The following is a 17,442-nucleotide window of genomic DNA, read 5'->3' as shown; positions in this document are numbered from 1 at the left end:
AGAACTCTAAAAGTAAACAAGATAAAAAATGTGATTGCATAAAAAAATTTATAATATAAAATATTATAAAAATGAAATGATAAAAACTTTCTGGACAAAAAATAATAATATAATATTAAGGCTTTGCGCGATTTTTACCAGCAAGGTAAGGATGCAAGTCGCATGGAGTGTCTAATATACACACCATGTAAACAATGTTTTGTTTCATTTCATTTTTTTATAAAAATAAACTTCACAAATGAAGCATTAAGCAAAAAACAAACAAACATACAATTTATTATAAAAAGTCTTTATTAACTGATAAGTTACGAACAAACTCTAGAAAAATGGACAAATCATACATTTCCAATAAACTGAGGAAATATTTATTTACAGTCAAGTTTGTGAGAACTGTACAGTGTGCAAACAACAGGGAGACTCATATGGCAGGAAAAAAGCTATAGGGTCAACCGGATTAAACCACAGACATGCTGTCAGGTTTCAGAGCGACGTCAACTAAGCCAACTTCAGTGGACGAATTCTCTTCATGCATAGTGCTCCCCAGCCTCCAACATCCATAAATACAAAGAAAGGGGGACCAACCAGATCCAATGTGCCGTTTCATCTCCCGTGCAATCGTAAATAAAATTAACATTTGACAAATAATCTAACAATCATGTCTCTGATGTTTTGATTGGCCCACTTAGATCTCCTTCACTTTACCATTGTGGGCAAATCCATTAGTGTAGTGCACATTGCCGTTTTCCAAGTGTTTGCCATTGGTCACCACCACAGGCTCAATCACAGTGGTAATGCAATTCTGTTTGGGTTTGTCCTCATTAGAAACAGGTAGTCGCTTGCCCTTTACGTAGGCCTGGATCCAGAAGTTTGAGAAGAGGATGAAGAAAAACGTGCCATAGATCAAGATGAGATGAATGAAGAGGGGGACTTGGAATTCACACTTTTCCATGAAGTAATACTGAGAGATATGTACAGTCACCAGTACAAACTGAATCTGTGGAAAAAACGTGGAAAGAAATTGAATCATAGCTCCATCTTTTTAAAGTGCTCCTATTATGCGTTTTTTTGTGGATATTATCTTTAATGTAGTGTGTAACGCTGTTTGTGTATGTAAACGGTCTGCAGAGTTTCAAAGATCAGAGTGCACGATAAATGGAGTGGAGATACTGTCTCCCAAAAGAAAGAACCGATTGTAACCATTTTGCTTACACATTGATGCAAATGCAGTTCGCATTAACTCACATACGATTAAGAGTTTAAATGAGTTTCTACTAACCAGTTGGATAGCTGTCATGTACTTTTTCCACCACAGATACTTCTGGAAGCGCGGGCCTGCAGCTGCTAGACCGTAGTAGGTGTACATGATGACGTGGACACAAGCGTTCACCAAAGCATGGAAAGAACTCATGCCACCGACTGTCATGTTCACATGAAAATAAATGGAAGTAATTGAAATTAGACACCTTTACACCAGTTAATACACCCTAACCTTATTCCCTTGTTTATACTTTGCCCACATGCAGGAAAGAAAGAAGTCTTTAAAAGGAACAAGAAATGCCCCCTAATTTCATAGGCTTTTTTATTTTCATATGAAAAAAGAGTTTATCCTATTTGGGTCGTAACTTCATGGCCAAAGGCACAATCTGGGTCTTGAAGCAAAACCAGTTAATAACTACTGATCTATTAAACTACCCAGAAAGCAATTTTGCATTTAAAAGACGTCTAATAGCCGTCCAAACACGGCCCTGATGTCTAGGCTAAAACAAGGCAAAATTTGGGTTGTCGGTGAAAATTTAACAGACGTCTAAACCATAGCCCAAGTATAGACGCACAGACTACGCATAGAACATGCTAAAGACATGAAACCAAACACCTTGAAATCACTGTTGACTTTGCTTACATGATGGAATATCATACATCTTGCATGTTATTTTGGCAAAAACGACATGAAACCAAATTCATGGTTATTTTGTCTAGAAGTGGGTTACTCATAGCTGGACTATATCGGGTCTAAAGTTAACCTAGACGGTGAAAAGACGGCTGTTGATAGACTCACCAGGAGTAAGAGTGATGCCCCACCACCAGGTCCAGGGCAAGATGGAATGATGGAAGATATGGAGGAACGTCACCTGACTGTGCTTCTTTCTCAACACAAAAAACACCTGGATCACAGACACAGTTCTCGTTAACTCTTGGAAGCTACTGTATGTTGTGCCAGATGCCTTTGCAAATCCTATTCCAAATATAGCATTGAAACACACGAATTTAAGGCATGAAGACAAATTATTCTTACCGTATCTAGAAGTTCAACATATTTGGAGAAATAGAATAACCAGGCTCCTCGAACCATCTGGGGATATAAGGAGAAACACACAATTAGCAAATTAGACAAAAAGTTTTGAGTTTGTAAGATATTTCAAATATTTTTAAATGTTCACCAAGTCTGCATTTATTTAATCAAAAACACCATAACTAGTAATATTGTGAAATATTATTACCATTTAAATGACTGTTTTCTATTTTTATCATATTTTAAAATATAATTTATCCCTGTGATGGCAAATCTGAATTTTCAGCATCATTACTCCAGTCTTCAGTGTCACATGATCCTTCAGAAATCATTCTTATATGCCGATTTGATGCTCAAGGAAACAATATTACAGTTGAAAACAGTTGTGCTGCTAACTATTTTTGTGGAAACTGTGAGGCTTTTTGTTTAGGATTCTTTGATGAATAGAAAGTTTACGAACAAGCAGTTATTGGAAATCGAATTTTTGATCAATTAAATGCGTTCCGTCTGAATAAAAGTATTCATTCGTTTCAATAACATAAGAACATGTTTGAATGAAACAAAATTACTCTGAGAGCTTGAGGACTGTTGGAAGTGTCACAGAGGTCACATCTCCAAGTGTACGTTGTTCCCCAGCCAGACATCAAAAACTGTAAGCATCAGACAGAACGAAAAAAATGACACAAAAGCACAATAACATGGTTTGTTCATCTTTTCTCTTCTGTTATAATTTACTCACCCTCATGTCGTTCTTTCTTCTGTGGAACACAAAATACATTTATCAGAATGCTCACGCTGCTCTTTTTCATATAATGAAAATGAATGATGCCCATAAGCTAAAAAAAACTCCATAAAAGTATCATAAAAACGCACCATGATGTTGTCAAGTCTGCTTTTATGATACTTTTATGGTGTCCATTTGCCATTTTTGGAGCTTGCCAGCTATGGTCACCATTCACTTTCATTATATGAAAGAGAGTAACTTGAAGATTCTGCTAAACATATCCTTTTGTGATCTACAGAAGAAATACCATTGCACGGTGAGCAAATTTTCACTTTTGAGCATCTTTCTCTAGCAGTTCTCCTCAAAGACATCAGTTCGGGTACATGAAAAAGTTGAGTTACTCTCCCAAACACTGAAATGAAAAGGTTTCCTACCTCATAAACAATGTAGGAGTTGAAGGCCACCATAAAGAAGTTATAGGCAATCATAGTTGTTTTGAGGCTGAAAGGTTTGCGATTGGCCATGTATCGTGGTCCCACACATAAAACAAAGAATACGTATCCCAGCAAGATGAGCGTCATCTGAATGGGACTCTGCATCAGCGGATATTCACGCACTCTGGCATCTGAGAAAATGACACATCGACCGATCAGCCGCATGAAACAAGCCTGCATTACATCTTTCTTACTGCAGTGCTGTTTACAACAAATCTGAAAGCTTTAATAGTGTTTAATGAGTGCAATAAGCTCTTACCAGTTCTTTCCAGAAGATAGTCGTAGAACCTCGAGACGCTCGAAAACACCTCTTCCAACATCTTGTCTTTATTTCTTCAGACAACCAATAAACTGGAGGACATAAGTAAATGTGTTAAAACTAGGCAAGCAAACAATGACAATCCAGCTAGTGAAAGGCTGGTCAGAGTAATATGCCGTTATCAGGAGGACAGTGGAGTCAGAGTCAACAATGGCAGCCCAGCAAAAGCAAACAAGAAACAGCTGGCCATGTGAACAGGATACAAAGCCCAACCTGAGTGGCTCACGGACACGGTGTTACCAAAGCCAAACTATTATTATTACCAACTATACTATTGAGTGTACTACAATATGTGTAGTTGGCGCAGGTTTTTTTTAACCCAAAATCCTGATTTGAATATATAAGGGAAATTGGTCCTGTAACTGATCAGTGGTCAACCTTTTGCCTTCACTAGTTTATTCTAAATGGTCATCCAGTCACGTTTTCTGTTTTTTTTTTAATGAATAAAATATTAATACATAACTATATGTACACTTTTTTATTGTAGCCTACAAATATAAGAGACCACAAATATGGCATGTAGTACTATATGTACAAATATAGTACTTCCTACAAATATACCATGAAGTCTCTTATAAGAAGTTCTGCGTGCATAATTGCATAAGAATTTGAAAAATGTCATTTAAAATAGTTAAGCAGCACATCAACTTTCCAAAAGCATTTGACATCTGTTGCCCATGCAAAAATGTTGGGAAACAACATAAAGCCATCACCTTTCTAGCTCTGTATGTCAATGTTGAGTAACACAGAGAAGATTGAATGAACAGACTATTTAGTGTGTTTCTACAGCTCAAAACCCACATGGGATCCGACCAGACAAACCGAACAGGACTATAAAGACTTAGGCCTGGTTTCATAGACAGGGCTTAGATAAAGCCAGGATTAGACCTTAGTTCAATTAGGACATTCAGGTAGCTTTTATAAACGTGCCTTAGAGAGAGAGAGAGAGAGAGAGAGAGAGAGAGAGAAAAAAAACACTACTGGTCTTGAGACAAAACAACAAAAACTGACAAAAACAGTGACATTTTAACATCAGTGCAAGTTGCTTTCAGTTAAAACTGCTCAAACATGCATTTTAGTCCGGGACTAGCTTAAGCCTTGTCTGTGAAACAATAGGATAGGATGACAAAGCACGCTAAACAGACCCTTCACTGCTTATCTGCCTACACATCTAATGCATCACCATCTGTTTCATCAGAAGAGAACAGAACCATCATAAAGACACGCAATTGTTGTAGTCAAAATTCTTACTGTCCTCTCGCTCTTAGAATCAACAAAGCTGATGTCTGCCTGAACTCCAATGAACAGTGCAATAGTGTAAAGCCAGTCAAACTGGTGAGGTGGAGAAACAGATATATATTCCGTCATAGAATCAGATTAACTCACTAGACAGGAACTGCTAAAAACAACATCACGAAAATGAGTCACAAACAGTCAATCCTACACAGACAACATAACCATAAACAGAAGAAACACACACAAAAACTAAATTCTGAGTGATGCAAAGATGGTCTAAGCTCATCACACTTCTCAGTCACCTGAATAAGGAGAAAATAGACAAACTATCCCAAGAAACAATTTGATAGGAGACAGTGAGGGATACAGCCGTTCATGAAACAAGCTACGGAAAATACAAAAGTATGTTTTAAGCTTACCTGTTGTCTTTCTGTAGATACAGTCAACCCAGCCAAAAATAAATAAATAAATAAATAAAATAAATATATTTAAAAATATATCTAAAAAATAAATAATACTGCCCCACAGGGGCAAATAAATTGATGACAGACCCAAGTAAGCAGTGGAAACAGTCTCTGAACTTTGGTTCTTTCCAGTGTCCTTATCCTTTCTTTCTGTGGCCCTCAGTCCCAGCCGTTTCCCCCAGTGAGAGAATAAGTGACAGGCCAGTGGGAGTTTTGCCAAGGCAGAGACAGGCCACGCTCAGAGGAGTCACTCCCAGTGCCTAATATAAACCTGAGCAGCAGCTCATTCAAAAGAGACAACACCCACCTGGTTTCGGGACTGTAGCCTGCATTCAGCAGACAGGAACCGCCCTCTGAAACCCACCGAAACACTCATCGATTGGCTCTCTCTAGAGAGGATGGTCAGTGATTGGCTCTAATACTGGTTAGGTTTTTATTATGCAGTGGAAGTAGGCGAGAATTGAGCAGAGACTGCTTGACAATGAAAAGTCTTTTGTTTCCCTTGGGTCACAAATATGGGCCTATATGCAAAGCCAGAGAAAAATGGAAATATATAGGCAACATATGAAAAAAAAAAATATATATATATATATATACTTCATATATATGGTATACTAAATAAATAAAATAAATCACAATGAGTGTAGAATAAGTGTACAGATTAGTGTTATTTTGTATTTTTTATAAATCTTTTGAATTATATTGTTTTTGTATATTTTCAGTTTTAGTCATATTAATTTATTTTTATTTCAAGTAGTACTTCAACTTATTATATTTTAGTTAGTTGCCAAGGCAGTTTTTTTAAAATGTTTTTCATCTAATTTTTACATTTTATTTTAGCTTTATTTCTATTAACATAAAATATATTTTAATAGCTTTAGTTTTAGTTAACAATAACAACACTGAAGCAGTTTTTTTTTTTTTGCTACATAATATGTGGAAAAATGACATTGTAGCCACCCTTTTCTAAGAAAACCAAGATATCTAGTGTAATTAAATCAGTTTAATTTCACGTGTTAATGTGTTACTATGGCTAATCTGGGCCTCTATTTCAATCTCTAGCTAGATGTGCTGTACCACAATCTTTTAAATCACAACAGCAACAATGACATAGACATGTATCTGATATGTCTAGTGAGCCCTCCAGCTCTGAGACACCATGGTCCATGTGGCACTTGTTCTACACAGGGACACTACCAGTCGGTTTCAATGGATTCCCGTAGCACTGGTCTGACCCGTTCCTCAGACGTTGAGGACAGGGTGTGGGATCCTCAAACTGACGCATTCTTGCAGCAGTCCGGGAGGAGGTGAAGAATGACAAAAATCCTGACATGAGTGGGGAGTCTCTGCGCTCGAACCATTTTCTCTGACACAAAAAGCAGTTTGATAACTGACACTGTCACAACTGCTACATTTTTACATTTAATCAATTGCATTTCACGTCTACATAACTGGGAATTAATGTACACAGGAATGTTTCCAGAACTCTATTCCTCTCTTTTTATATCAAAACATACCACTCTTAGATAAAAGGTTCAATGGGTTTCATTATAGAACCTTAGGGTTCTTGACTCAATTTTAAAGAGCGCTTTATACCAATAAAGTTCGAAATAAGGAGAAATGTCTTTACTGAATAATACGTTCATATTGAGCCAGCCAAGCTCAAAAAGCGCAAGTATTTTACTTGCGAGAACATTCGACTACTGTTGCTACTAGGTGACATGATAGAAAAAGCAGAAGCCACAGAAAAGCATCAGCAGATAACAGCCAGTTTGATTCAGCGATATTAAAAACCAGTGTTAAATCCCCTGACAATCTTATATTTTATGGTATTACTTAACCGAGATTGGTGTTCTAAACCTATTTATTTATGTAATCCAACATACAAAACTAAATAATTCAGGTAATATATGCAGCACTACCGTTTAAAAGCTTGGGGTCGGAAATCATTTTTTAATGTTTTGATGCTCACCAAGGATGTATTTATTTGATAAAAAAAAAAAAAAAATTGTAAAAGTAATACTGTGAAATATTATTACAATTTAAAATAACCGTTTCTATTGTAATATATTTAAAAATGTAATTTATTCCTGTGATGGCAAAGCTGAATTTTCAGCATCAAGTGCTCAAGGGTCAAGTGTATTTGATGCTCAAGAAACTTCTCTGTGTGACGATTATAAGTAACACTCCCAGGAATTCGTCTTACATTCCAGATGGTTATCATCACCGTATTCTTCACACCTCACACCTGGGGATCATATACTGTGCATTTCCTTCACTGTACTTTCACCCAACACCTGACTGGCCGAGATAAACGTGACTGACTTTTTGGCAGCATCTGGTGACCTCTGACCTATTTTTCCCCATTGTTTCCATTTCCAGTATTAACGCTTCAACCGCAGACAGTAAAGCAACTTCTATGAACCAGGACATCACATCGGACATTTGATCAATTGTGTCACCGGCCACAGCAGTGCTGGTTATAGCTTTGACTCGGGTAGACACCAAATGTTTAATAATGCATAATTATGCAGTAGATGTATTGATAAATGACCATCTAGATACTCAGAATAGGTACATTTGTAGAAGTTGTCTTTCGTTTAGCCAATCATGCGTGTTAGAAGAACTGTCCTCAACACACCTAAGCCAAGAAAATAATGGACATCAACACAATAAACCACAGCTATACTCAAAATTGTAGGTCAAACTGAACAAGGAACCTCATACACTAATGACCTGGGAGAGTCTGAGAGCACAATTGCTCATACATGATTCAATTTAAAGAATCAGCCGTCTCTCATTTCTCTCGTTACTCTACTGAATAAACCTTTGCTTCTCGTTCCAGCCCTTGTGACTGAAAACTGAATTAATGTAATTTCGAATTACATTAAATGGGTGTGTTTTCAGGAATCAAACTGATGACTAGACCTGAATGGAAGCTATCCATAAGAACTGCTGTGATGCTGGAGAGAGACTTTCAGAAACAGGAGGGTGCTGGTCTGCATTCATGTGCTAATACAGACATCAGCAGATTCTGAATAGAAATGATGATGGATTGTATTCAGTATCAGCCTCACACTGGCTCAAAATATGACATCCTTTAAATTGTATAGAGGGAATAACTATTAAAAGTAGCCTATTGAAACTGGACGGTTTCTTTCAAGTTTTCTCTTTCGGGAAAATTTAAGGAGCTCATAAACCACTAAAAGTAAAAGTTGGATTTTAAATAATAGGGCGGGTATGATATGACACATTAGATTTATCTTTAAATATTTGTTAAAAATTGAGAATGAATACTCCTATACATAATATTTGAAATATGTTATCTATTTCAATTAGAAAATTGTTGTGTATATATTTGATATTACGTTTCAATGGACTTTTTTCTATCAACAAAGACATCTCTATCATTTCTTTCTTGGGGTCGATATTCCGTAATATTTTTTTATGTTTTTGATGCACACCATCATTTTTATTCTTACCAAGGCTGCATTTATTTAATAAAAAAAAATACAACAATTTTTTTTTTATTACCTTCAGAATTTATTTTAATAAGCTGATTTTTATATTTGTGTGGAAACCATGATATTTTTTTCCAGGATAGTTTGATGAATAGAAAGTTCAAAAGAACAACATTTATTTGAAATAGAAATCCCCTGTAATATTATAAATGTCTTTATATAAAAAAAAAACAAAAAAAAAACTTAACGGTAGTGTATAAGAGAACGTGTTTTAGGTAATGTAAATGGTAATTTATTTTTTTTTAAATCACATTTTTTAAAAAAAGTTCTCTAGTGTGGAAGATTAAAAAAAAAATGTATTCCATGCAGTCTCTTAAAATCATAAAGCTTCAATCACGCGGTTTAAATTAGTTTTAAAATAAAGAATAGCAAGTCAAAGTTATACATATGTTTATGCATTTGTTGTTTATTCTAATTATTTAGGTATTTCTAAGGAATTTTAATTTCAGCCAAATTAATTGATGTCATCAATTCACATATTCTATTGCACAACCTCAATTTTAAAACACTACACGTAATCTGAAATCTTGTAAATCACTGGGTAAACAACAGAAATCGGAGTAGCCATGTCAATCAACGAAAACACAGCCACCACTAAAAACATCACCGACTGAAATTTCAGTAATACAACACCATGAATGAATAATGAACTCAGAAGAGCAAAGAGGATGTCTGACGACAACAACCACAGAGAGAAGAGAGATCTCGAGCCACACCTTGCTCATTTATGAAACGTCATCGGAGACCCAAAGCGATTATGTTACCTACTCGATCACGGATGCTACTCAGGGTGGATGGAATGCAGTCAGCACACACAGAATGTCTTCTAAGAATATCCACCACTTAAAGCATCGCTAAAGTCAGCATGAAACGGAAGTTGTGGCTTTCCCCCCCTATTTTGACATATATCCGAGTATGGAAGCTTGTTTCCGCCACAGAATGAATCATAAAAAAGGCAAATGCGAGTTTACATCTCTCAATTCTGACCTTTTTTTTTTTCAGAATTGCGTGATATAAGCACAATTGCATAAATTCAGTAATGGGAGATATAAACTCACAATTCTGAGCAAAAAAAAAGTCAGAATTCCGTTATATTAACTCGCAATTTTGAGTTATAAAGTCAGAACTGTGAGACATAAACTCACAATTCTGACAATTTTTAAGCTTATATCTCACAATTCCAAGCAAAGATGTCAGAATCGTGAGATAAACTCAGAATAAACTAAAATATAAGTCAGAAATGGCCGTTTATATCTCCCAATACTGACTTTTATAACTTGCAATTGAGCTTATGTCACGCAACTCTGAAAACAAAATCTATTTATTCAGTGGCAGAAGCTTCCATAATCTGAGTGAAACGGCTTCGAGAAAAAAAAAAAGTAGGGCAAAACCTGATTTTGTCCATCAGGAATTGATTGGATGGTTATGGTTTGCTCCAAAATAGTACATTTTGATTTCATGGTAACTTTAAAGCATTAAAGTTAAACTTGCTTATCCTTTCTTATGAATCAGAAAGGCAGTACTGTTACCAAAACATTATTTTTTCCAGACCAGTTGTTGCCCATTCAAATCACTTAATATAAGAGAAGGTTGAAAGGTTTGACACAATGGCTTAACCGGTTAAAAGTTTGGACCTTTTCAAAAAAAGATGCATGTGTTGACAAATATTGAGTAAATACTTGTTGGAGCATATTGACTAAAATACTAGTTGAGGGACCATCTCGGAGCTGCAACAAACCAGCATCTTTAAGTGGTCAAGCTTGATAGTAGCCTAGGACATGGGTTGCTACTTAAACCAGCTAGAATGTACTAGAACACAAAGGCCAGCTTAATCTGGATTTACCAAAGGGAGTACATTAATCATAGCCTACATGTGTGAGTTTCAACAGTAAATTTCTTCATACTCTTTTCACCACTGCAAAATACATACTAACATTTGCTGAATCTGAGAAACACTGAAGTCTGAAAAGCAACTGAACACTCAATGACCTTTAAAGATGCAGCTCTTCAAGTCCGTAACAAAGCACAACTTTACACCTCTATCCCCTAAAACTCAATCCAAATCCATCAGCAATGCCACAACACTCAGAAATTCACTCAATAAAATACATTAATAGTGTTCCAAGTGTCACATGGTAATGTTAATTAGCCTGTTATCTGTGATTTTAGTCAAGAGTGAAAGGTAAGAAGACTATTTTAAATTAATTCATAGACTGAAAAACATTTTGTGGAAAGTGCATCGTGGGTTACACGTTCATACACAGGTCACCACAGTTCACCGAGTTACATGGTAGAATATTTAACCCATTTGTGATGTAGCCTCCTACCTTGCTGATACAGTATTGTAAAAGCCACAAAAGTCACCTTACAGAATAAAGTACGAAAAAGTTTACATGTACAAAAGATGCACAAAATTCCCACCTGATCAATCATGCGTCATGACGCAGGAAGCAGTCTGGATGTCCGGAAGGTCTGGATTGTTTTTGTATCCATTATTTCCTGAGACATTTCTTTTAATTTATTATGCCAATACGTTTGTATCAGGACACCTTTAAAGAGTTTTTTTCTGATGAGAGTCATTCAACATGATTTAAACGGATAAGCGTTATTAAAATCAATGTATGACTTTGATGAGCTAAATGATCTGTGCTGCTGCTACTATCCCGTATTGTGTTGTAAGTGACACCCAGTAGGCGTCGCTGTGCTACAGCAAAAAAAGTACACTTTCCACAAACAGTCTACAAAGGTGCCTGAAAAAGAATTATTCAATTATAAGTAGTCAAAATTTATACAATTAAAAGCCTAAATAGCATAATATATACACAGTTATGTATTAATTTTCAGCATCATTACTCCAGTGTTCAATGTCTCATGATCTTTCAGAAATCATTCCAATATTTTGATTTGATAATCAAGAAGCATATCTTATTATTATCATCAATGTTGAAAACAGCAGTGCTGCTTAATATTTTTATGGAAGCCGTGATACCTTTTTTTCGGGATTTTTTGATGAATAGAATGGTCAAAAGAATAGCATTTATTTGAAATAGAAACCCTTTGTAACATTTTAAATCTCTTTACTGTCATTTTTGATCAATTTAATGTATCCTTGTTGAATAGAAGTGTTACTGATCCCAAACGTTTGAACGTTAGTGCAGTTATAGTTAGTGTTAAAAAAATGCTAAAACATGTGATGTTTTGGGCCTTATAAAAAAAGCCTTATATTCGTTACTTTGTATGGAAAGTAATGCGTTACGATTCTTTTGCGCTACTTTTTCTAACCTGGGCTGGGCTTGCATGTTTGTTTTTTAATAACAAAAAAAAAAGTTAGATTTTTGGCAAATATAAAGGCCCTTTCACACCAAAAGGGCAAATGTCAAAAGAAATGCAAAATACACATCTGTACAGTAGAGGGCGCAGCAAACAAACCTTCCAGCTGTGCTGCTGTTCTGAATGGCAGAAGAATAGGACACAGGAAAATAAAGAAAAGAAACAAATGTAATGTTTACCTAAAGACTTTTTAGCTTAGTATTATGATTGGATCATCGAAGGTCAGTAGCAAAGACATTGGTTAATAAAGTGAGATTAAATTCAAAAGTAAATTTGTGTAATCAAACCTAATTAATTATTGCAGGTGTGTGTAATATTCTGGGTTTGCATTTCACTATTTTTATTCATTTAGATTAATACTGAATCTGTTTTTGTGCAAATAAGATGAGTAAATGCTCACATTTAGTCTATAACAATGATAACTGTTGATAACATACCCTTGCCTGACATAAAAACACATCCTTGTCCTTTGAACAAATCAGCCTTTCAGGTAATTACTACTTTTATCATATAGTTGGCCATTACCTCTACTTATTGTGGGTTGTTAATAACGGTATAACTTTTTAAACCATAACAATAAATGCAAGTACAAAACTTGTCAATGTTTCAGACTTAGGGCCTTATTTTGTTAATGACACTGAATATTCAGATCTGTTCTATCTCTCGAAATGTTTGTTGCTAGGCTTCTCACAATCTCATTGTCTCTTGCAGTTTCCGCCTCCCAGAGAAACAGCCTTGCAGACCTGTGATATGGATACAGAGCCGGTAGCTCACCTCTCTGGTAATTGAGTTCAAAGCTGGTAGCTTTGCCTCAGTGGACTTCTCACCCAAGAGGGAACAAAGGCCATCCTCTTCCTCGGCAGGTCAGAGTGGCTCATCAATAGCGCCGACTTAAATAGATGTCGCAATTACGTGCATCAGGTCCAACGGGCTAATTATTATCATCGGGGGCCGTAAGCTCTGATGGCGGCCCACACTGTTCATTTATCCCACCACAGTTAGCATATCATAGTGTTCATTCAATGAGAGCATCGTCACCTACACATTCTCATTGAGAACCTTCAATGCTCGTTTCCTCCATGACAGTAATATTGTTTATTGGGCTGTTAATGATTCTGCCTGGTGTGAAATATTTATTGGGAATGGCAATTCAAAAATGTATGCTTTTAGTAATTACAAAATTGTTTGCAACTTGGAGAATTTGTCATTATAAGAAATCTCCTTGAGGCGGATTACTTCCTTGGCATGAGTCAGACTGAGGAACATGTTTCTGTGGAGGAGTCTTTGACTATTTGCGTCAAAACGCCCGGATCTGTGATAGCGGACTCCTTCCAGAAGGATGATGTGAGGGGATTGCTGGAGTCGAGGATGAAGATGTCGGTGGCAGAGCAGGAGGGCACAACTCCACGTCTGAACAGAATGAAAACAAGAAGGTTTACATGCAGGGTCAGGAAGCTAGAAGAAAAACATAAAAAAAAACAGCAAAACACAACTGATTAAAGGTACACTATCAGACAAAGTTACAAAAGCTGTCAACTACCCTTTCAAAAGGTACACCTTTGTACCAAAAGTGTACATATTACTACCTAAACTACCTAAAATATTTTTTTCCTGAGAGTGTACATACTACCGCATCACACTAATAGTGTTGTGGTGCAATATGACGACAGTTTTTTGCCCAAAATTGCGCTCTGTATTTTACTTGTTCACAAATTTACACTTTGAACCAGTAAATGTTGGCCTACTGTTATATTCAGCTTTGCTTTACCCATTATTGACATGTCGTGTGAAATAATGAAATGGTAATGTGTGATTAAATGAATTACTGAATTATTTAACAATGATCTCTATCTGCAGTAATACTTCAAACAAAGACTGCAATTATGATCAAAAAATTATCATCACGTAAATGAACCAAATGAGTTCATATTTGTCATTTATAGCAGCTTCTTTTTACTTTTCACAATGAATAGATAACTTTCCACCTTTCATATCAGTATTAATATGGATATTTAATTACCAAGTATAAATGTATATACTATATTATATATACACTAAATACAATACCGGTAGTGAGTAGGATGCATTTGAATTTAAGTAATTCAAATTAATTTAACTGTGTATTTTATTAATTATTTTGCTAGAAAAGTAAAGTTTAGTTTAGAAATGTCAAAAAGTTCAGATTTAAAGATTGTATTAGCCTTTCAGACACATAACATTTCCCATTTTCCAAAAAAAGTATATGATAAGTTGTTTTGCAACAAATGTTCCCACATGGGGATTTCAGATATTGCCATCTCTCTTTTTGTCCCTTTACCATGACCACAAACAAACAAACTGAAATGCCCAAAAGCAACAGTCACTTTTCTTTGTTTTGTCAATTTTATGCATTGACGTCTGCCATGATGCTTACAATGCTGCTGTAATGTTTTTTATATTTTATTTTATTTTACAAGATGTTTTTATCGGATTTGTTGAGCTATGGCTCTGATTTAATGTTGCTCTCAATGGTGTAAATGAATTCGCCTATTGTATTTGCACCTTCTCTAATGCTACTTGAGATGTTTATGTCTCGGGATGAATTGCCACCTGTAGAACTGACAAAAAAAGAGCACTATTGATGTAATTCATTTCAGTTACCTAACCTAATTGAATTTGTGTTACATAAGTTCCTCTCTGTGTTATTTTGTCCAGTGAGCATATCTTTTTTAAATTGAATTTTATGCTTAAATACACTATGCCGTATTGAAGGGCCCAGCACACAAACAGGAAATGTGTCACTTCTTCTTCTTCACCCGTTAACGTCATTTGTTACCCAACTCTCTGGTGTTAATCCCGCTCACCCCCGGCTCCTTCTGTTGCCATGGATATGCCATCCCTATGGCAACTCGGGGCTTTTGTGGATGGTCTTGGGTCCTGACGGCGGAAGACTCATTACACATTCCCTTCCAGCTCCAAGACAAATCAGTCAAAATGGGCGAGCTCATCTGTCTGCTACTGCTACAGTACAGGAACCTCTGTAAAAATGTGCCACAGCACGGCTTCACAAACACATTAGTGGATTTGATCATCAGTCTTAAGCACATCAACATTAAAGAGACCGAATGAAAATGACCTTTCCATTCCTAATATGGAAGAGATTTAAAAAAAAAAACTGTACTAAAGCAAACTCTACTAATGTCCCTGCTGAATTTGAATTAGCCAAATGACACAGTTGTTTACAAAGAGGAACAGCATCACTGTCAGTGTTAACATTTCATACACTGGAAATAATTGGTGTAAAAACAATTGCTAGTAAATTTCCATAACATGGGTTGGAACACTATTTATTTTGGTCTTGAGTGGTTGGTGAAACCATTGTTTTTGTGTGCAGATCTCAGAGCCTAGGCTGCCTACAGAGACGCGTTTTTTGACGGCCTGCTTATGGGGCGGGCAGCTAGCGGATCGTTAGGAAAGATTAGATGTTTGTGATCATTTATGTTTGGGCCTTTTTTGTGTCTGAAATTGCTGATACAACCTTTAAGGTAATCAGTTACATCAACATTTTTAAGTTGGGAAATTCAAAGTTTAAGTAAGCAGAACTTGCATATTTTTGTATTGTACTCAGACATTGTAATTGCTCTTAACTTGAAATATTTAAGACAATTCATTAATTCAACAAAATTATCATATCAACTTATTTAACAGTATTTTTAGTAGAGCAAACTTGGCTAACTTTAACAAGCTAATTCAGGAAATTCTAACTTGCTAATTGGTAACACAATGCTTTGATAGCATTAGCATAGCATAACAATTGCTGAATGAACATGACAATATAGAACATTTAACATCTGTTCTCAAACCAAGCTCATGATCCACTCGTCACCATGATGACCCCCCAAAACACCCCAACATAAAAACTTTTCTTAATTAGTAGAGCAAAGCAACAGGCTAAGATTAAGGTTCTCTCAAATTTATGAACAAACGTTCTTTAACGTTAATAGAACGTCCGTTCTGAGTTATCTATAAAGTTCTCAAAACATTCGCTTAATCATTCATGGAATTATTAGAGAACATTCAAAACATTCTTAGAATTGTTTGCCTGGATCTTTTGTAGAGCTGAAACTGAATGTGTTTCATAATTGATGAATGTAACATTAACACTCATATTAGTGTGAAGGAGCTTTGAAAGAACCTACGTATGATATAACGCACTACATAAATGTGACCTGGCATGATTTGACGTTTTGACTTGGCATGATTGGACGACTTGACTGATGATTCTACTTACATAGCATATATGCTAAATAAAAGAACTAGCTTCATTCATAAAGCATGGTTGCACAGCGTCTGTCAGTGACCTCAACCCATGTTATGTAATGTGTTTTTAGTTTTATTATATCTTTTGTCCCCAGCGGTGACACTCTGACTCCTACGTAGGCCGCACTTGAAAACATCCTCTGCTGGAGATTGGGAACTTGAGGTAATTTAGTCCTTTATGCAGATGAGTATTTTAAAACCACACATCTTTGACACTTTGGATGAGTTAAAAGAGAGGGAAAACATGTATTTCTAAATGGGTGACTAAAAAAGTGTTTGCCTACAGTTTTCTTTGTGCGTGTTTATTAGGTAAGAATTAGCAGCGGAGATGAGATGTTCTGGGTCATGTTGTTACTAATACACCTCGCACCCGATTATGCATAGATGCAGCATTGGATTTTTAAGGATCAAGCACACTATATTGTTCAACACATTTAACTGAGTTCATTCGCTTACAAATGCATGGCCCTTTTGGCCATTCAGCGTAAACACTCAAGTATCACGAGTCTGTTAGGCCTGGCTTGGCTTTCCTACTCAAATGATTAGTCGCCCTTCAATCAGACCCAAATTAGTTTGAAGGGACTAAGCATGAATCCGGCAAGGTAACCAGAGCGCAGTGTTTAAAGATGTATGAAGAGCCTTGAGGAGAAAGTAGAGTCTCTGTTAACCCATTTCACAAACAGTGAAACCTCCATACAGTGATCTGCCTCTGTAAGCGCGTGTGGGACAGCCAGACGGGGCAGGTGGGAGGGTTCCACCTGCCGA

General features: G+C 36.1%; 1 protein-coding gene across 4 annotated transcripts; it reads right to left on the bottom strand.

Annotated features, from left to right (window-relative positions):
- Positions 1-219: 219 nt before the first annotated feature.
- On the bottom strand, positions 220-11,739 carry elovl1a (ELOVL fatty acid elongase 1a). 4 transcript variants are annotated; one of them, XM_079613969.1, is made up of 8 exons: positions 11,470-11,739; positions 3,768-3,859; positions 3,449-3,639; positions 2,860-2,940; positions 2,294-2,350; positions 2,057-2,162; positions 1,277-1,416; positions 220-994 (listed from the first exon to the last, which is right to left on the bottom strand). In XM_079613969.1, exons 2-8 carry the CDS (start codon positions 3,826-3,828, stop codon positions 683-685), a joined length of 948 nt encoding a protein of 315 aa, XP_079470095.1. In that variant the 5' UTR covers positions 3,829-3,859; positions 11,470-11,739; the 3' UTR covers positions 220-682. The 4 variants fall into 4 exon arrangements, with proteins under 4 accessions (XP_079470095.1, XP_079470096.1, XP_079470094.1 ...); XM_079613970.1 differs by having other exon boundaries at positions 271-994; positions 11,376-11,479; XM_079613968.1 differs by lacking the exon at positions 11,470-11,739 and adding an exon at positions 5,483-5,619 and having other exon boundaries at positions 271-994.
- Positions 11,740-17,442: the final 5,703 nt, after the last annotated feature.

This window comes from Phoxinus phoxinus (genome assembly GCF_949152265.1).
Source record: "Phoxinus phoxinus genome assembly, chromosome: 5".
NCBI lineage: Eukaryota > Metazoa > Chordata > Actinopteri > Cypriniformes > Leuciscidae > Phoxinus > Phoxinus phoxinus.
Note: the sequence above shows the minus strand (reverse complement) of the source record. Positions and strands in the feature narration are given on the sequence as shown.